Source organism: Fistularia commersonii, chromosome 15, assembly GCF_037954325.1.
Source record: "Fistularia commersonii isolate RoL2024-O1a breed Wild chromosome 15, RoL_Fcom_v1.0, whole genome shotgun sequence".
Classification (NCBI taxonomy): Eukaryota; Metazoa; Chordata; class Actinopteri; order Syngnathiformes; family Fistulariidae; genus Fistularia; species Fistularia commersonii.
In genome coordinates this window covers 14,238,858-14,259,487 of record NC_141298.1, presented here as the reverse complement: position 1 = coordinate 14,259,487, position 20,630 = coordinate 14,238,858, and the positions used below count along the sequence as shown (strand labels likewise).

The following is a 20,630-nucleotide window of genomic DNA, read 5'->3' as shown; positions in this document are numbered from 1 at the left end:
TGGGGCGAAGGGAGAAGATGAAAGGAGGGCAAAGACTGGAAGGGATGTAATTTATTTATGAGTGCTGATATAAGGAGGGAAAAAGATGAATGCAAAGCAGGACAGAAGGCCAGAGGAAAACACCGTGATTTCCCTTCCTTATTTTCGGCTCGGAAGATAGAGATGCAAAGGAAAAGGGGGAAAACGAGGTAAAGGCTTTATAAGTCATCTCATTGTCGCAACTTCGCGCGTCAAACCGGCGACCTTTTCGCCGGCGCATTCTGTTTTCCTGCGTGTTTACGTCTAAATGTTTGGCAACAGCTGTGTAATGACTCCCGGAGCAGACGGTAGATCAGCTCCGGGGGGAAATTAATGTTCCCCCGATGATCTGAACTCCGCTGTCTGCTGCTTCCCAAAATTATTCTAATATCGGGGAGAAATGTAATATACGAGGGGAGGCGAGGCCACGTCGTCTTCCCCCCCGCACTGACATCCCAATAGTTTGCCTGTTTAATTATTGAGTCATGGAATTGTATCTCCCCAGAAAACTCCTGCCAGAAAAGTGTTTTTTTTTGGGGGGGAGGGTTTGAGAGATGACGTTCATTTCCCCTGCACCAATCTTCTGTCACAACAATAATTTAATAATTTGCATGCGGTTATACATGTTGTAATCATCTATTGTACTGTGAAGGTCCCAAAACAAAAACTTGAAATCCTACTCTTTGACAGATTGCTTCCCATGTCACTATTAACTCCCCAGACGTGTGTGCGTGTGTGGAAGATGCATTGTACTTTTAGGAGGGGGGGGGGGAGAATTGGCCGTTATCCTCGATTAAAACGTCCGACAAGCGGAGCGTCGTTCAGCTCGGTGCCGTCCCTCGAGGATAAGAGGTCCTCAACAGGTCTATAATTCAAACAACTTCATCTTGGCATGATCTCCCTCTGAAAATAGACTTGGAACACAGCGTCCATTGAGATTAATGCTTTTTCCTCCCTCGACTCTTTTTTTTTTTTAACCGTTAACGTCCCTCACAGTGCCGTCTTATTCTTCCTACTGAGTCCACAAACAAGTTTTAACGTACAATCCCGAATCCTCATACCTTGTAATACATCGGATGGCACATTAAATACAAAGGGGGTATTTTTTTTTTTTTAAACAACTTCATTTTCCGTGATAGACCGTTAAAATAAACAATGTGTTAAGCTCCAGGAAACTTTGGCGGAATGTTTTTGTTCTCCTGATTTCGGCAGATGTGGCCTTCAGAAGACAAAAATTTAGTAAACATCTGCATTAAATTTTCGTTGCAGATTCGGTTGCGCCGAGGTTTGCCTTTGGTGCGTCGTGGTCTTATATTTGAATTGTAGTCTTCCACACAAATTCCCTCTGGATTCAAAAGATGACATCACTTGATGTTTTCCTGCACAAATGAAAAATTCAGAGAATCCAAAGCAAGGAGGGTCTCATTCATAAGTGGGTTTTAAAGGTGATGTGGGTGGAACTAGGATAGTTTTTTTTTAATTTTTTTTTTACAATGTCTACATAAATGTAGCCGTTTTTTCTTAATCTCAACACTTCTCAATGTATCTGGTAATACGGACACCTGGCGGCGAAGGTGTACCCCCTGTCGGAATACGGCTTCCTACGAAAAGCGCGTGCCCTTTAACTTGGACCGGGCTTTTACTGTTCTGCCAACACGGGACCGGTTTGAAGCCGAAAAACTGGACGGCGGCCGAAAGGCGAAAGCACAATAAAATCTCTGTCCGAGAATATTCCGCTTTCCAAAGAAACACGGAACCAAAGACAATGTGGAAGCTTGCACTTTACTTGAAAAAAATCAAACAAAAATAGAATCTGCGGGGACAATGCAGCAAAAAATATGCTCAGTTAATGGATTGAAGGCCACTTTCATGTTGGGGTCATCTTTCATCCCGGTGACTCGCAGGATCAGTTTTATTTACACAAAGCACCGATCAACAGCACTCTATTCTCCTGCACGGCTGCATCTCTGCAGACAATTTGACCCGCATCCCCGTACCCTCTCCCTCCCGCCCCGTGCTCACCCGTGGAAACATGACCCGAGCCGGAAAGTGACCTTCTACATTCAGGTTGGATAAGGGCATCCAGGAGCCTTGTTAAATGTAAGAAGAAATGGCATGCCGGAAGCGTCAAAAAGCATATATGCGGATACCTTTCCAATCACAAAATGTAGTGCCTTTGTGAAAAATGTTCCCTTGCACAATTTCTTAGAAACTGCCCCCATCTAATTATGGACTTCCCCAACCACGTAGATTCGTCCGTGGCTCCCGAGGGGCCGCGGAGAATTGCGCAAGGCATCATACGAGTACACAGAATATCTAGTGCCCCTGCAAACACGACGTGTCTCCTCTTTATATTAACTTTTTTTTTCTAAAAATCATCTCAATCACTCAAAACCCAATTCTACAATCAATCATACCTATGTATAAACCTGAAGACCTCTCACAAGGAGAAGCTGATGACTAGTTACATTTTTGTTTTGTTTTTTTTTTCATCTGAATGTTATCCTCTTAAGGTAATCATAAATAAATACAAACAATACACAAGGAATGTCTACTGCAAACAATACACAAAAATAGAAAAGGAAAAAAAAAAAAAAAAAAAGATGTGGTAGAAATTGAAATTTGTTTGCTGATCCAAGGAAGCCTTTAAAGGTAATGACGATCGGTAATCGAAAAGACGAGGGTCTCCCGGGCGGACTTGGGAGCAGCGGGAGACCAAAACGGCGTGGATTGAAATGTTCCAGGTTGATTAACGGCGAAGGCGCGCTGCCTTAGGGTGTTCTTTCTCTCTTTGTCCAGGAGGACACTGGAGGCTGAGTCATCCCTGTCCACATGGTTTTTTCCTCCACTCCCTCCGTGATGCGGACGTGACGAGATGGGCACAATGTCCACTGGGGTGCATCTCTGAGACGGCCGCGGCCACTCTGAGTCACCGGGATTAGATTCAACGAGTCTTTGTGTGGGCTGCTGGCTCTCAGAGATAGAGAGGTGAGTTCATTGGAGGCAAACTACATGTTCACTTGAATACTTGACTTTTGTGGTGAATCATCTTCAGGTGGGTGAGACCCCTCCCCTCACTGGTTACATGAACTGCATCTGGAGGGAAAACAAATAACAGCGGCGTCATGGAAATACTCAGGTGCTGATACATCCTGTCCGGTCCGGCCTCTCCTCCGGGTGACGGACGCCGGGGCCGGCCTTCGTCGGCCCCCCGGAGTCCGATTTGACATCTGAGCCTCGCCTTTCCGGGAGCATTTCACCTTTTGAACGCAACTTGTGTCAAAATAACCGGCGTTAACGGATGAAGGAACCAAACAGCAGATGATCCTGACGACTGAATGAATGTGACAAATATCGAACTGAAAAAAAGGGATCGAAATGAATAAATAAAAAATAAGACAAAGATCGAAGAACATATTTGAAGCTGCATCGAACCAAAGGGCAATTGATGCTGGTAGAATGACTTTTTTGTTAAAGGTGTTGTAGCGTGAAAGGTAGACTCTGATGTCTACGATGAATCGAAACTTTGCTGCCCGCTGCTTCTCGACCCTGCAATCTGAAACTCATCTCATCTTGTAAACCTCTGAAGTTGCACTCAGTGACATTTTAGCGACTTGGCAAAATGTAGACAATTTGAGAGAAAAAAAAAACAAAAAAAAAATCATTTTTGAAATCACTCAATTTCAATTAAACACTGGGAGTCAAACCCCCCACCTACACCAGCTCAACACATTCAGCATGGAGATGCAAGTTTCTAACTATTCAAAGAGGTTTCAGAGACCTCTTCTTGTTGCAGTCATCGACATATTTGTAAAAAGTCTTCAAGTTGGAAAAAAAAACAAAAAAAAAAACAAATGCTACAAGTTCTGCTCATGCAATGTGGTTGTCCCGGGCTACACGTGTGACAATTCGCAGAATCAGTTGCACTGGGGTGGAGCGACGTGCACTTTTGGTCACGTAGAGGAAAAAAAAAAAAAAAAAAAAACAGCCATAACACTGCAAACTCCATTCGCACGTTCATCAAGCATGCGGCTCATCAACGGACCAAGGATCTCGAGTTTCAAGCAGGTTCACACAGATGACGGCCGGTACATACAGATACTCTATAAGAAATTCTGCAGGAAGAGCTGCGCAAAGGGGTCCTTCACTGGCGCTCTGAGGTGGCCCAGACTGGACGGACTAGAGGTGGAGGGTGACTGAGTCACAGAGGAGAGCAGACAAGAAGGAGAGGAGAAGATCCCGTCAAGTAAAAATCGCATCAGAATTGTCGCTGCGGAGCCGTCGCAGCTGTCGGCCAATCACATTTGGGGTTGGGATGGTGGCAAATTGTGCACAGGGAGGCCGTGGGATTGTGGGGGTCGCTTTTGCTTAAATAACAGCGAAAAAGAATGAGAAATGAACCGATTCAAAAGTTGAATTTCGCCTGAAGAATTTTATTCGAATTCGAACTGTTAGATGTGCTGATCTTAGTGGATGATCCAAATGTTATTTTTCATCAATGATCACAGTCAAATTTACTTTTAATGGTAGATTATGAAAGGTGTTGCGTTCAAGGGCCAAAATGTACCCAATGCACTGAGTTTGTTTGAACAAAAATATATATATAGTCATCTACTTCCTTGGATGTTGAGACACTTCCAAAAAAAAAAAAAAGTTTGGAAATTCCATGGGAAACTTTTGAGAAACACAGTAAAGAGACAAGTTGATGGATTTGATTTGGAGAAAAACAAAAGCCTAGCGCTCTTATGAAACATACTTTGACAACGGGGGCTACATGTGTAAACGCTGTAATGCTGACAGCTTTTATTTCAACACCGAGGTTGGTATTTGTAAAACAGGAACTTAAATAGGAAGCAAACTAAGATCTGCTCCTCCCAGTTTCTCTGACCTTTGTTTTGCTTTCTCATAGCCCGTTCTCTCAGCTTCCTCTCTGTGAATAGCCAGCAACAACCACTTATATGGAAATAAACATAGCAGGATTCTATCAATCTCCCTGTATGGCTGTTTTTGGGTGTGGATGTTTCAAGTCTGAGGTGATTCAGATTCTCAAGGAAAAAAAAAGTTGACGTGAATGGATTTATTTATGAGACAAATGCATGCATGCATATGTCTATCAATGTATGCATGCATGTATGTATTACTGTCTTGAAGAGCGCAATTGATAAATCACAAATCCAGATCACTGTTATAAATCTGGCTCCTGAGAGAAACATCTGGAGACGCAGGGAGAAGCAGGGCTTCTTCTTACCTGAGCACCTGGATTGGATCCAAAGGGGTTGGCTGGCCTCATCACTGGCTGGGTGTAGATCATCGTGGGCTGTGTCATCATCACGGAGCCCATGTTGGGGGGCTGAAGGAGGAAATACAGCGCAAAGTAAATAAATATTTTGCAAGATGTAGAATAATGTTTAGCCCTTCTCTTCTCTGAAATGGACAGGCAAGAATGATAATGGGTTTATAAATGCAAGTGAAGATATAGATCCTATTTTGTAGAATTTGGCTGGAACTCTCTATAATTTAAGGATGTCCTGTCAACAGAACAAGTATCAAAAGCAGAAGTAGTCTAGAAAGACACCCAAATCTATTGTTGCGTGTACCGACACTAACGGTTAACCTTTTGCTTATTTGTCTTTGGGAGGTTCCTTCCAGTATCCCGTGGACAGTATTTAAAGATCTAAAGTGACTTTTGTAGGCCAAAGTTCAGACGAAATATCACACCCTCAAACACAATAATCACGGGAAAGAAGCAAAATGGCTCGGTAAAGTTAATGTAAGACCTCACCGATTAAATACATGTTTCTTGGGCATAATTGGTTGTTTTAAGTATGACATGATTCATAACTTCGACAACTAAAAAGAGGACCTGGGTTTTTATTGAGGATGCAGGATATAAAGGAAATCTGAATTTAACAGCCAATCTATTTTGCTCAACTTGCAAGACAGTACACATCCTAGTTTTCGTGAGGAGCTACGGCTTGTGCTATTAAACAAAAAAAATATACAGCACACGAATTCCAAGAATCGACTTTTACTGCATGAATACTGCTGCAAAGGCCGTCCCAGCTGGCTTACCATCGCATATGCCATCATGCCCGTGGGTGTGGTTGTGGGGAAAGCCATGACAGATGGTGCCTGAAGTGAAACACGGACAAGAGTCAAGATGAGTCTGAGAGAAACAGGACGTTAGTGACTCAAGTGCATTTCATTCATTAAAACTGCAGTTAAGAGGTAAATGCAGCAAAGAGTGCTCCGGTGCAATCCCCTCTCCGCCTCTGCCGCGACTTAGGTATATATTCTCATAAAAAGACTAATCACATGAGTGAGCTGACCTCGCTCTGCCTTAGCGCTAAGCTTGCGTGGGCTTCGGCTCCAGAGTTTTTCACAGCAAATTTAGGATGCAACTTAAGTGGAGGAGTTATAGAAGATAGCAAGACAAGGGAGTCTGTGAGAAAATCACTGCAGGATTCAGACCATGTGAGGATCTATTATTAGGACGCACGCTCAGGGCAGAGTAGAAAAGGTGATCAAGGCCGAGAAAACCGCGCTGACTTCTCGTAAAATAAAGATGACGAAAGGGTTTCGGATGCCCTTTTTTTTTTTTTTTTTACATCTGGCGTTTCCTTTAAACGACGGAATCGCTTAGAGGAGAAAGAGGGCAAACTGAGAGGAGGGAGTCCTGGAGGTACAAGTTGGTCAGTGGCAGGTGCAGAGCTCCGGCCTGTTTCTCTGAGCGCTTCTCGCTCCTCCAGCAGCCCCCGCAGTGATAACAAACCCAGATTTGTTCCGTGCCCTGCCCGCTCGGGAAGGATGCGTTTCATTAACTATTCAGTTGTTGGCGAGGGAGGTGCAAGTGAGTCAGATGGGACGTCGGTGCCAACACTGACGCTTTCATCGCAGACTGTGCTCGTTTCTCCTCAAACTCCTCCTTGGTGACAATGTTCGGACTGTTTCGGGGAGCTTTTAGAACGGCTGACATGATGAGACTGGCCTTTTTCATTATCGTACTCAGGAATCCATTCAACAGGAACTGACTGTGGGTCGTGTCTCCTTCTTCCTGGTTTCTGAGAAGATTCATCGGCTTTCGATCATCGTCTGACATCACCAAGGACAGAGAGGGTCAGACTATCAGAGACTCATAGCACAAAAAAAAAAAAAACAAGCTAACTGTCAGCTCTCAGTCCATAGGTCAGCTCTCAGTCCGGTGTCCCTGCAGGTTGGCAGCTCTCGTTGCAGGATTTTCTATCCAATTGAGCAAGTTGAATTGTTGGATGAGGCCTTTTGCTGAGCAGAATCACTTTGATTGGACGGCCGGCTTCAGTGAATTATTACATGATGAAAGAAACGGAAGACAACAATTCAGTAAATGTGTTTCTGGGGGGAGGAGGGGGCGGCGCAAAACCAGCTCATCAATTTATAACTTCATTTCATCTTCTCATTATGAACTCAAAGGGCACCCCAGGAAATATTCCTCACTGGACCAGGCTTTATGATGAAACCCAGTGAAAAATGTGTCAAAAACATCAGCAAACACTGCCTAGTTTCTTGTCAAGTTTGACAATATTTGGTTTTCCTTTTTGTAAGCTGAGTATACGTAACTGCAGGTGCAGAAGGTGCAGGGTAAATGACCATCGCCTGAAGGTCGCGTGCTGTGTTCAGGTGAAACAAGGGTTATATGAAGCCAATGAACTGTCTTCTTCTGTTGGTTCTAGCCTTTTGACTTTGGCTCTAATAACTGTCATTACAAGAGGAAAACCATTCATACCGGTTTTATTGAATCACTTCTGTCCAACATGCTTGGTCTAAGAGAGATGTAGTACTAAAAAAAAATCTCAACTAATCAACTCTTCTTAGAGCATTTCAACAGGATGCCATCGGCAGGAATTGTGACTGTTGGTACACCTGGTTAGCACTGTTACACCTGCTTACACTTCAGTACAAAAGGTGGGTCACCTGCTCTGACAATCACTCAGAACTCTGTCAACTGAGTCGGGGGGGAAAGGCTGAATTAACAGTAATGAGATCTTGTTATGAAGCTGTTGTTGAAAGCAAGCCTGTGCCGCGGCTGTGTGCATGTTTAGGGCCGTGGCTCCGGCAGCTGTGGTGTTAAAAGCAATCCTGATTGTGACTAGCGGCGGTATGACCTCAGGACAGGGTGCAGCGGCTCATTGTGATGAGACAACAAGTGCATGGCAGCAGTGGGCACAGAGCAGAGAGAACATTATATACAATAGGGTTGAACTTACGTATTGCACAAAATGCACACCGTTCTGTATATTTGGTCGGAGGATCAAGTGTAACAAACAAACATGTTAAAAATATAATTTGGAACAAAAAAAAAAAATACTGGGATGTAGACATAGAACAGGCTAAGTAATTCTGATTAGTTTGAATTGCCACAACGCAAATGGACATATTTGAATTGCATTAAAAATAAGGCAGGTTAATTACAGCACAACCAAATACTGGTCTGTTCTCACATTCAGTGGCTCAAGAGGACAGGTTGGTATGGCGCTTTGGAATACTGGTGTTCAAAATTTAAATTTGCAGCTCTTTCATTGCCTTTTTTTATCGATTTAACACCAAAATAACAAACTCGTTGTTAAAAAAGATAAATGGGAACAGTTTGAGTAAAGTATATATTTGAAACAATTAATTTGAACACAAGCAAAAGCTCTGCGTCATGGCATCTACATGCTTCTTTGCAGGAAAGCGTACACTTGAGCTGTCCTGGCAGGACGCTACAGAGGTACACCGGTCCTTTTGAGCCGGGAAAAGACGCCAGATGGACACAGATCTCTCACTGAGCAGATTCTCTATAAAACCACAGTCTATACGAAACGTTTTTCCACTCAACCTTCAGTCACGAGTTATTATTTTTTAATTATTGAGGGATAAATACAGACAGGTGGTGGGTTTACCATGGTTGCGGGGTTCCAGGTGGTGGAAGGAGCCGTCTTTGGTTGCCAGTTGGTTCCCCCTGTCAGCTTCTTCTCACCTGGCTGAGTCCAATGAAGATCACTGCAGCAATTGAAGTGAGATGATGCTGTGAGTATGCCTTGGCAAAGGCCAAAAAGTTAAATATCACCTGTGTGTGCACTTACTTCTTTGCAGTGCCGTTGCCTATTCCCAGATCTAGGAGAGACAGGCGGTTAGTACTGAATATACAGCAATGAAAATACTAATTGATATTACAGTGTTATATTTTCTCTTAATTTCCCTCTCTGGTTTAGCATTAAATGTCAACATTTCAGTAAATAATTTGCCAACTCCATCGTGACAGTTTATAACTAGAGATTAATCTTACGATGAAACCCGAAATACCTTGATTGTTGATTTTTTTTTCTATTCCACTCTAAATCAAATCTGCATATTGTATGGATGTGACTGCATAACTGATTATTTCAGTCTGCATTTGCCCTGTAAACTGCATGAGACTCATGTTTAAATTGCTAACAGGGATTATGAGAGCATTCCATTCTGTTGACTGGAGCACTGAAATGAATACCAAGGGGTTCTGCCATTGAAAAACGACAAAGTCCTGGGATTTTAGAGCAGGCGTAACACAATCTCTGAGTTAAGCTCACATTTTCCGGTCACAACCAAGATCTGTCAACTGTCAGTGCTTTTAAAACAAAACACACTAGGTAGGAAAATACCTAGAATTATTTTCAGGCGATTATAAACTTGGAAATGGTCTATTTTGGGCTTTCTAAGATAAAGTTTTTTGAAAAGAAAGTATTTATTTGGTCAAAACAGTTAAGGGCACTTACTGCCAACCAGGTTGGCCAGTGAGGAGTCTAAGTCGTTGGACACCAGTTTGTGGGACTGCTGTCCGTTCGGTGTCATGCTCTGATTTGGAGAAGATGCCACTGTAGGTTTCAGGATTCCACCTAAAGCATCTTAATCAAAGGGGGTCGGGACAAAGGGAAAAGGAAAACAGAGCAGGAGGAGAGAGAAAGATTCGGGGCCAAGAACATTTAAGACATTGTACAACACAAAAGAAACAACATAGCAACACATGAAGACAAACACAAAAAAGGAAAATATATTCACAAACACAGACAGAGAGAGAGAGAGAGAGAAGGTGGGGATGTTGAGTGGGAATGAAGCAGGAAGCAGCCATAACAGTAAACTTATCACGCCAAGACTGTGTGAGAGGAGTAGGCGTCCAGTCAACTCACCCAGTCATGCATATGCCATGCAAAAAGCCAAGCCCACAGGAAGTGTGTTTCATCCCAGGACAAGGGAAGAGAGAGAAAATGAATAAATAACTTAATGAATAAAAAAACTTGTGAGATTGTGAGCAGCAAAGAACCTGGTGAAGTTGTGCCAACAAGTGAGTTTGTTAATTGTCACTTCATTTATCCTTAGCAAAATAATGATGTTGGGGTATTCTCACGACTGATGCGAACAGTAAAACTGTTGACATCACACCTGAGTCACACTTTAGTAGCACTGTTAGCGACAGTTTGTCAGAAAAAGGTCAAAATTTAAATATCATGGACGCATTGATCTTATCTGTTTTTCCTCACAAAATGGTACATATGCTGAGGTGTCCACTAATTTCTACTACTGAATACCTCTAAGCAATTTCTACATTAAAAAGATAGAAGGGAAATATCTAGTAAAGTAAAAAATGAGGGCTGAATTTGATGTAGACACACGAGTCAATCGCTGATTGAGATGATTTCAAAATACAAATGCAACACGCAATGTCATCTTTTGCACCTGTTCATGCTAAAAATAAAGCCTGTAATGAGATGGCAGAGGCACACAACACACGAGTGAGTCAGATGACAGGTTTTTATGATATGCTTGTAAAGATATGGTCACAGTTGTCTAATGATGCCTTGAGTAAACCAATATCTTGTTCCTTGAAAGGTCTTCTTTTTGCAGTACAAAATAGATAGGGCCCACTTTTTTGGTGTGGACCATACGAAAAGTAGTTTGAAGGGTTACTTGGAAAACCGAGGTTTTCGATATGCTTAATGCAGTTTGTTGTCTGAATACATTTTGTAAAGTCAACATGAGAATGCTGAAAATTAGCATGCTCCTCCAAATATTGCGCAGCTTTGTTGAATTTGCATGGATAGTTACAATTGCAAAATCTCAACTCCCTGAAGGGACAGCATAATATATTAAGATCAAATGGAATTGATATCATTCGAAATGCCAGCTTCTGGAGAGAAACTGGAAATGTAACATCAGCAATCAGAGTTTCAGGAGCGGTGTTGCAATAGCAATTAAAAATATTCTTTGACTTTGCCAACAATCCTCAAAGAGTGGCTCAACCCAATGAGCCCATGGCATCCAGGAATGAGTTCCCATCTGTCGCATTTAAAAGACTGACTTTCATAATCTGCTCAGGCATTCTATTCAGTCCGCATTATTCTCACATGCTGGATAAACAAGTCAAAGTCCGCCACTTTGATTTTCTCAGCCTGAACACGAACACGCAAATCTGTCTGCCAAGCAGCAGCGGTGTAAAACCAGACTTCCAAAGAACGGCAGGGGAAAGAAAAAGGCCCCTTACCTGTGGAATCCAAGTTGTTGGCATTTGTGTTGTTCCCAAATACTGAGTCAAAGTCAACGTTAAGGCCTTGAGAGTTCTGCGGCTGTTGGGGTGTTGGCGAGGCGGTGAACCCTGCGGAGAAAGAAACCAATGATCAGATGATAACCAACCCTCAAATACATCAACAGTTTTATGTCTTGGAAGTGTTTATAATCTTATCAATGAATATGAATTGAGGGGGGGAGTCAAATAACCAGGGAAACCAATGGGCGGCTCCGCATTGGCACTTGACGCTACGTAGATTATTTTCCATATATTGGGCAGCAGCTGGCGTCTAAAACAATCCCCTCTGTATGAGAAATAAATTATGCAGTAATTCTGATATTCTTTATTTTTCTTACTCTCATTTTACATCGGAAGTTAATGAAAATTAAAAATAACCGTCTATAGGTTGTTCTTGGTTATATGTCCCATCAACTCCCTAATAACCTTTGTCTTGTGCAATAAAAGCTGCCACCAGTTCAAACTATACATTTGCTCGCCAGGAAAAGGAGGAAAAGAGTGCACGATTAAGTACTGCTTCTGTATTGAGAGGGGGCGCCAAGATGAAGCTCGATGTACCTACCTCTGAATAGACCAGCTACAGCAGTGGTTTCAGAGTGAAAGAGAGGAGTGGTGGTGTAAGAGCTTGGCCCACAGTAGGTGTCTAACACACAGCAAGGAGAGCAGTCGGGCAATGATGAAGAGAGAGGAGGGAGGAAAAGGATTATGAAGACATGAGGCCAGAGGAGAAAAAAATTAATCGCAGCACTGAAAGCACATTAGGGGAAGCCAAGTGATTGCAGGCAGGTCTTTATAAAGCAGCATTATGCAGCCAGCAGCGGAATTGCTGAATAAAAATTACGACATGGTTTTCAGGGTATAATGACTTGTGAATAAGTGAATGCTTGATTGTTCATCTGAGCCGTACTCACATTCTCTGGCAATAAGAGGCAAGTGTTGCAATCGGTTATCTAAATGATTCTCATCACCTTATAGAGCTTGTGAGGAGGAAACCTAGAAAAATAGCTTCCTCCGGCTTTCAAAGTAACCCTGTCATTATACATTTGGTATTAACACCAACTTATAGGATGACCATGACTGCCGTGGATCCAGATTGTCATAGTAAAGACCTTAATTCCATGCTCAGGTATGTGACTGCTAAACTGAATCTTTAGACTTAACATTCAAACATGCTCCAATCAATGCCCTGATCACAGTTGTGTGAAAAAGGACTTCCTGATAGCCGGCAAAGTGATTGATTAGACTGCACTGGTGTGTTGAACCTTATCACAGCAAAAGGAAGTGTAGACCTGCAAGACTGAAAAATGCTGCTTAAGCAGAGGGGAACAAAGGTCAGGATTTTCAGGTGAAGAGCAGAGGAAGCAGCACTCATCACATAACTATGTGCAACTAGTGGCTAAAAACAGGACAATGAAGACTCACAACCAGAAGCGGGAAGCCTAAGAACCACACCATGTCAGACACATTCTACTAATGACAGATCCCAACTAATACACTGCTGTTCACATATCACAAATCCATTAGCCAGCTGGTACCTGTGACAAATGTATCTATCTGAGTAGGACCGTCAAGATCAGATGACAGGGAAGAACTTGAATCAAAAAATGGATTGTAATGATCTGCAGAAAAAACAAACATTAAAATCATGCAAATAGAGAAAGATGGACAATCAACATGCAAGAAAAAAAAAAGTTGGGCTTGGAAACACAAACAGAAAGATAAGCAAATGAAAGTTCATGCCAGATTTAACAATCAAAGAATGTAGAGGGCTGAGAAAATAAACATAGTGAAACATGGCTCAGGAGGGTAGGGGGAAGTAAATATCTGGTAGCATGTCAGATGTTTGATGAATGTCGAAAAAAAAAAAAAAGAGGCCAGAAACAGTATGTTCTGACCAGTGACCCTAAATCACTTCAGGCATTTCCTGCATTTCTTTCCCTACTTGACTTGCCAAACTCATTCAGTGAAATAACTTCAGCCTTGCAAAACGAAGTTTCCTACATGCGAATCATAATTTGCTGACAAATTAACGGTTTCATAGATATGAATTAAGCTTCTGCTTCAGATATTTGTGGAGTTGAGGTATTCTGGGTATTACAAAGAGGAGCTCTTTTGTTGCTTAGCCTCATTCGAGTCGTTGCTTTGACCGAAATATTACAAAACTGACCTCAGTGTAAGTGGGGACACTAAAACATCACATTACGGCCTACAGATGGACACCGATCAAATGGGTTAAGTAAAATGGTCATCTTCATGGGGCGGGGGGTTCAGGTTAGGGGGGATTGGCTCGATCGATAACATTTTAAAACTAAATCGAGAATCACACTGACATGTCTGAGACAGCAGCAGAGAAAATGAGCTTGCAGAGATGTAAAATAAGAGATGCAGCAAAACAATCCCACCGAACACTTCATGGCTGGGTGTCCGAGAAGACAGACTGCCGGCGTCTGAGGACGCGGCAGCCGGGTGGACACCATCCAAGACAGGTAGTGTAAGGAAAGGGTTTGAGATTGGAATGGATTCCTCCACAGCTTCTGCCGCACAGGGAAAAGGTTCTGGATGAACAGATGGGGTAGGTGGGATGATCAAAAAGAAAAGGAGGAACAGAAGTATGGAAGATGAGGGTTAAGATGAAGTTAAGACTTCAAAAGTACATGCAAAATGATGTTCAGGAGGAAAACTGTCAGTGATGCAGGTGATGAAAATCTTCACACAGGTAAAGAAAGAATGATAGGTTGTTACACTTCACATTTGAGGCACTATTTCTTCCTCTTTCAAATTACAGGTGAGACATGCAATTGCATCCGCAAGGTTAGAAGAGTCCAGATCAGGAGTTGTTAGTAGAAAACCATTGTGATATAAAGAAAACATTTTGAGATTCTGTTAACAATGGGTAACTATCTGGGTAATCGGAGTGTGCCCATGGAGTACAGACATTGTAATCCCATAAATTAGTTTGAACTCCAGTCTGTACACGAATGCCTGAATTAGATGCGAAACTCATATCACTCTAAGGGAAAACGCTCAACAATAAAAACCCAGTAAGAACCCAGGAGAAATCTAGACCTTACTTATATCTTGAGCAAACACTTGTGATATCTGGATCAACCACACTATTTGTAGAAAGTATATCATGAGACTAAAGTGGAAAGCAAACAATATGAAAGAGATGTGAGATAAGACTGTAAATGCAACAAATCCAAATTATACTCCAATGTAAAAACAAATGTGGGGAACAAAATGCCATAAAAAGTGAGCTTCTTGTGCAAATTCTGACAAATAAGTAACTATTTAGCCAAAACCATTTCAGAAAGTAAGATCATCATTATAGCTCAACGCTCTGATAATTTTCCCAATGACTGATTCATTTAGATATGTATCATGGGAATTAGTTGGATTATCTTGGAAATAACGTACTCCTTGATCAGATTTTCAGAAAAAGAACAAAAATAAATAAATAAAAATGAATCCAAATAAAATTAGAGCTGGTGTTTAAATTCATTACGCTTCAATGGAGTTGTTTCTTTAAGCTAAGCAGTAGGTGGCACTAATTCAAGACTGTTGCTATCATTACCTCTGCATAGTAAGAAGGCACAAGTAGAAATAATAAAATACATATTAGTATAAGAAACAGCTGACTTGTATGGGTTTCACTGACTAAATTTTTATTCCTCGAACTAGTTCTTTTTCACTGTGGTTTGTAACGTGTAAATCGTATTACCGGCACACATAAACACACACAGGGAAATGAAACACACTTTTGAGAAGAGTTAAGCACAACGTTCACATGATAAGAACATGCTTACACTCACTACTCATGCAAAACTTCATGCACGCTTGTAGACAAACTGCAGCACTTTTCTTTCTTTAACAGACTTTCTGGAATTGATTAATTAAATAGAGACCATGTGTTTGAGTAAATCCTAAATCCATGAAATAAACATTCTTTTAGAATCCTACTGGAAATTCCTCACACCCAAAGTTAACATTCAAATAAATAATTATGCATGTATTTTACATATCACATTTGAGATCACCTCACAGAAGTGTGTGAACAACAAGGACATTGTGGTTTCCTAACCATTACATGATGTATCCCCGGTATACCCCTGGCAAAAGGTTTAGACAGTGTTTCTATGTGGCATTTTCTTTCTAGCATCATTGTCTCCACCAAATGTTCCTAATAGAGCGCAAGTGACTGCAGCTGCATGAAGGGTGCCAGAGAATCGGTTTCGAACAGCTGCTAAGAGTCCTTCCTGTTAAAGACCCGTTCCTCTTCTTCACACAACCAAACATAGCTATCGTATGGATCTGCGACAAACTGCGGTGATAGGAATATAAAGGCCTATTTGTGCTGGCACTTTGGACAGACAGTATTCAGCACCCGTATCAGTCTTACTCAAAGGCTGTCAGACAGAGCAGTGATAGCTGGGATGTCACCATTATTTAGCTCATCCACCAAAAGTATGTGGGCAAACATCCTCCATCTGGTGAGTCAACATGTCAAAGCAAATTGAAAACATAACTTGAAGATCATTGGAAACAAATGAGTGATACTATTCTGTCATAACACTGTTTGCAGAGCCAGACAAAATAAAAACTACCCAAACAGAGGCCTTGAAACAAATCGAAAAGATGTTTCCAAGATCTTAGGTCAATACACTGGAAGCTGTAATCCCTCTGGAGGAGGTGCTATTATCCTTTTATTCTGCTGTTGCGTTTGCGTATTTGTATTGGACTGGAGAATTGTAATGCTCAAACTTAACACATTTCAAAAGATGCATAGTGCTGAATGTGTGTGGTGAGAGAGTTCAAGATATGTGTTTGCTAATGTATGTCTGTGTACAAAAAAAGCAGCGTGCACGGAAGCGCTGCCAGGAGAAGCTCTCACCTCCCCATGTGTTGGTGGTGGAGAGGGGCAAAGGCTGCTGGAAAGCTGGCTGCAGGTCCAGCAGGTCGTTGGCTGCCTTCGAGGTGCTGAGAGAAAAATGTCCAAAACCGAGGGCACAGAGGACAAATCGGTCACCCGTTAACAATAAATAAGTGCCAAAAGAACTAAAAAGAATGAGGTTTGATTTCATTCCAAAATAGTGCTACACTGGCTTTCAGAACTACAGTACAGATTTGTTGTTATTAAACAAAGAACTAGATCCTAAACTAAACAATAGTTTCTTAAGTCTCCGTCAATATTTGAAGAGTATTCAATAACTCTTGAAACGTGGACAACTCATGTGGAAGCGGCATGCTGACACAACCGATTTGGCTTTGGGCTTTGATTTCCAAATGCTGCAGTTTCTAAAACAAAATGTTGCATTTGAGCTGCGAGCAAATGAATCGGTTATGTATTCAAATACTCAAATGTATGTTTATTTGCACATGAATTCTAATTTTTACGACACTGAATTTCGAAAAACATTGATTAAGAGTTGTCGACGTGACCGTTTAAAAAAAAAAAAAAAAAAAAAAAAAGACTTTCAGGATGAGGGCTCTGTTGCCTCACCTGTTATTGGAGCTGGAGGTAGAGAAGAGGTCAATGGCAGGGTTTGAGTTAATGGTCCCGCCCACCCCAGAGACCGGGGAGGAGTCTGTGGTTGCTGTGGAAGGATTCTTCTGGAGTTCTTTCAGACGCTGCTCCTACACAATGAGGACACAGTATTGAAAATCTTATCATGTAATACTCCTTTCGATGTAACTGCAGTTCTCCTAAAAGATCTGGTTATTGGAGCATCGCTAACGAGATCAAGTGTAGCTTTTACCTTGAAGTAAATGTCTACTTCAGACTACAAGGTCATCAGTGTTCTGTTTCAATAAAAGCCCTGAATAATGAAGCCCAACATTAGGCACTGATCAATGCCTGGGTATTGATGAGGGTCTGTGGTCAGTCTTTTCAATATGTTGTGCATGTCAGCCCTAGCCGACATTGGCTCACAGCTTTTCAATGTAACTGGATTCCAACCACGAAAATAACTGATTCCTCCATTTGCTTCAGTGGATTGGTGCAAGATAAGATTAACAAGAGTCAGCAAATCGCTAAATGGAATTTGTCAATAGGACAACCATGTCTCATTTTCCATTTTTTTTTCTAACAACTGATCATTCCTGCTGACAGCAATTACACGTTTTTCTCAAACAGATTCTGCATTAGAAGCATCTCTCTAAGCAATTAGGTATGGGAGGTTTTAAAAACGGCCCAAAACTGTTGCTTTGGGAGTAGAAACAGAAAGGTGTGCAAGCACAGGACATTCAATCATCAGAAAAATTGGACTGAATCTGAACGAGGGAAAAAAAAATAACATAAGTACAAATATTGAATAGCTGTACAGTACAGGTAATTGGACAATGCTGCTCAGATCTAAAGCGCAATTAAGCTGAACGGACTGTACGCAAGTGACAAAAATATACCTTAAGTGCTTTTAGGCGAGCCTGCTCTTCCTCCAGAGCTGCTTGCTTTTCCCTCTCATCCACTTTGGTGAAAGATATGCCGGTGTTGGCCAGGGAGGAAACCGCATTGGAGAGAGTGCTGGCCCTGATTTAAGAGAAAAACACCAACAGTTGGGAAGAGAAAGGCTGAAACATAAAATGATCAAATAGAAACATTTGCACACAGACAAGCCGGACTCATTGGGTTGCATTATTGCTTTGAAATTACTGAGTGATAAGATGTGTTTGAATCTGTGGATTATACCATGCAGGAGGAGCAGCTAGAATCAAAACTTCCTCTTTCAATTCTACTCAGACACTGATCAGATAAAAAATCAGGACATAATTGGTGAAAATCACCTGTGAATAAAAAAAGAAAAGGGCAACACAAGTGGCAATTAAGTGAATAAAGCTGAGGGTGGGGATCATTAGAAACCATGTGTAATTTACCAGTAATTTAGGAATTACTGTAAAATATTATTTGACAAAATCTGAGTTCTAACGAATATCTGAGTTTGGAGCAGTAACATTGAATATTTTTTAAAGTTGACATTTGGAGACATTCTGAACATTGAATAATTCAGTGTTTGTCTCGAGGATTCTATTGCAACACTTTGTATTTTATGCATTTAGATGTTTCTCGAGTGGAAAACCCTTTGAAATGAATCCAATAGTAGCAAGAAAAACACCGGGCCAAGTGAACTGATGAAGCTGTCCTACCTGCTGGCTGCTGTTGAGTCTTTGACTTTCTTCCCCTCTAAAGAGGCCAAGTGCTGCTCCAAGGCATCCAGCAGGCTGCTCGGGGCCTAAGATGTCAGACAAATATTATATTTTAAAGGCAAATGAGAGCAGCAAGGTTCTGAAAAAACAACAATTACGATCATAATTAAAACAAAACAAACAAACAAAAAAAAAACATTTATGCATGCTAACTTGCATCACATACAGACTCAAGTGGAGGAAAGCACATGGAAAGAGAGAAAATGTTCAGATACTTACACACACTGTAAACTGAAAAGAGAGAGATTGGAGGAAAGAAAGAAATACAGAAAATAAAGGTGGCAACAGTCAAGACTTCATTGGAACAACCGTTGGGTGAAAGCCAACATCTTTTTCTGGTTTTCAAATTACAGTTGCAATGTTGCAGAAATTGCATTGTGACAAGCATACTATGAAATAAAGTCCTGTCGTATCCCGACAAAATACTTTGATCAACACCTTTATTTCATGTATGACGTGCATGTTCAGGAGTTAGTCAGTTGGAAGGTAAGACCAACTGTGAGCACATGCATTTCCTGTTTGCCGTGCACACTCCTTTGTGCTGAGCTGTTTCAAGCCTGAAGCTACAGGGGGGGGTTAGCAGCCTGTGAAAGGGCAATGGCAGCCAAATTTCGGAAGGTCAAATCACGGGAGATAACAGATACTGTTAATGTACAAATAATAGCCTGAGTTCAATGTGCTGAAAGACTGCCAATAGGGTCGTAAATATGCTAAATCAAATGCTATTAATCATATTGTTAAAAAATGAGTTCCACCTTACAACAACATTGCACGGTTAATCCTGAGGTAATCAGTTCTATGACAGAGAAAGAAGCTAAACTTATCAGACATGTTAAGCACACACGCACAAACAAAAGTGAACCCATAAATTTCGAACCAGGGGCTCCTTTATCTTATTTAGTTTAGGTGGTTCTACTCTTCCGTTAGCATGGCCATTAGCATCTACACACTGGAAATGTCTGATGGCTAAGCCAGTTAAATTACCGGTAAGGGCTTTACTAATTTGAATGACAATAATGTTTGATCCTTTGGCTGTCTTGAACATTAATCTAGAACTATAAGCCAAAATATGTATACATTTAACAAACGTAGCAAGGAGTCAATGGTTAATAGTGGTACAGGATAGCATCTGCTGACCATCACTGATGACAATTGCCAATGTTTACTTACGAATAGTTAGTGTAGAAGTATGTTTTATTAAACAGTTTGACTGTGACATTTTCATTCCGAGTGCAAATTGGAATGTATAAAGACTCCTTGGTGTTTGTAATTAAATCTATTTTTATTTCATAATCCGTGAATTTCTACATCAATAGATAATAAAATCTTCAAAATTTGGCCATGAGTGACATTTTAGTGAAAGAAAGCTAGCAAGAAGGTGAATGTTTTAAATACAGAGCAAATCATTCAGGGAAAAAAAACCTAAATGTTTAAATAAAAAAGGAGATGCTTACCTGAGACAGATCTGGAATATCCCCTCTATCAATTCCCACTTGCTATCGACAGAGAGATTCATATTTAGATTAAATGGTTGTCATTTCAACAAGGCTGGATATTGATGGCCGATTGGCCGATCTGGGACACAGACATACCTCTGCCACTTTCAAGAACTCTGAGATTCTAGTCATCCGAGTAAGGAATTTCTTGTATATGTCAAGACCCTCTTTGCACTGGACTTTCTTCATGTCAAAGTATTTCTCTGTGGACATTAAAAATAAATGAGTACTTTCTCACAAATCAAACTTGGGCTTGAACATCGCTTCCACGCTTTCCTGTTTGACTGCTGGTTTCCAAATCACGGTGCCGTGGGAGGAGATCTATAGAGAACACTAAGTGG

At 41.3% G+C, this 20,630-nt stretch overlaps 1 protein-coding gene across 12 annotated transcripts in view; it reads right to left on the bottom strand.

Moving 5' to 3' along the window:
* Positions 1 to 1,781: 1,781 nt before the first annotated feature.
* The window catches only part of picalma (phosphatidylinositol binding clathrin assembly protein a), a 37,121-nt gene continuing 18,272 nt past the window's right edge, over positions 1,782 to 20,630 (bottom strand). The window contains exons 8-25 of one of the 12 annotated variants that reach the window (XM_086160114.1): positions 20,386 to 20,492; positions 20,248 to 20,289; positions 18,734 to 18,819; positions 17,996 to 18,119; positions 17,094 to 17,227; positions 16,485 to 16,570; positions 13,996 to 14,148; positions 13,129 to 13,212; positions 12,156 to 12,236; positions 11,552 to 11,662; positions 9,789 to 9,917; positions 9,120 to 9,150; positions 8,937 to 9,036; positions 8,262 to 8,285; positions 6,091 to 6,150; positions 5,267 to 5,368; positions 4,115 to 4,214; positions 1,782 to 3,114 (exon numbers count right to left, since the gene is read on the bottom strand). In XM_086160114.1, coding sequence (XP_086016240.1) covers positions 4,122 to 4,214; positions 5,267 to 5,368; positions 6,091 to 6,150; positions 8,262 to 8,285; positions 8,937 to 9,036; positions 9,120 to 9,150; positions 9,789 to 9,917; positions 11,552 to 11,662; positions 12,156 to 12,236; positions 13,129 to 13,212; positions 13,996 to 14,148; positions 16,485 to 16,570; positions 17,094 to 17,227; positions 17,996 to 18,119; positions 18,734 to 18,819; positions 20,248 to 20,289; positions 20,386 to 20,492 — 1,547 coding nt within the window. In that variant the 3' untranslated portion in view covers positions 1,782 to 3,114; positions 4,115 to 4,121. The remainder of the gene's footprint in view (positions 3,115 to 4,114; positions 4,215 to 5,266; positions 5,369 to 6,090; positions 6,151 to 8,261; positions 8,286 to 8,936; positions 9,037 to 9,119; positions 9,151 to 9,788; positions 9,918 to 11,551; positions 11,663 to 12,155; positions 12,237 to 13,128; positions 13,213 to 13,995; positions 14,149 to 16,484; positions 16,571 to 17,093; positions 17,228 to 17,995; positions 18,120 to 18,733; positions 18,820 to 20,247; positions 20,290 to 20,385; positions 20,493 to 20,630) is intronic. The other 11 variants (XM_086160123.1, XM_086160125.1, XM_086160115.1 and 8 more) reach the window with 11 other exon arrangements.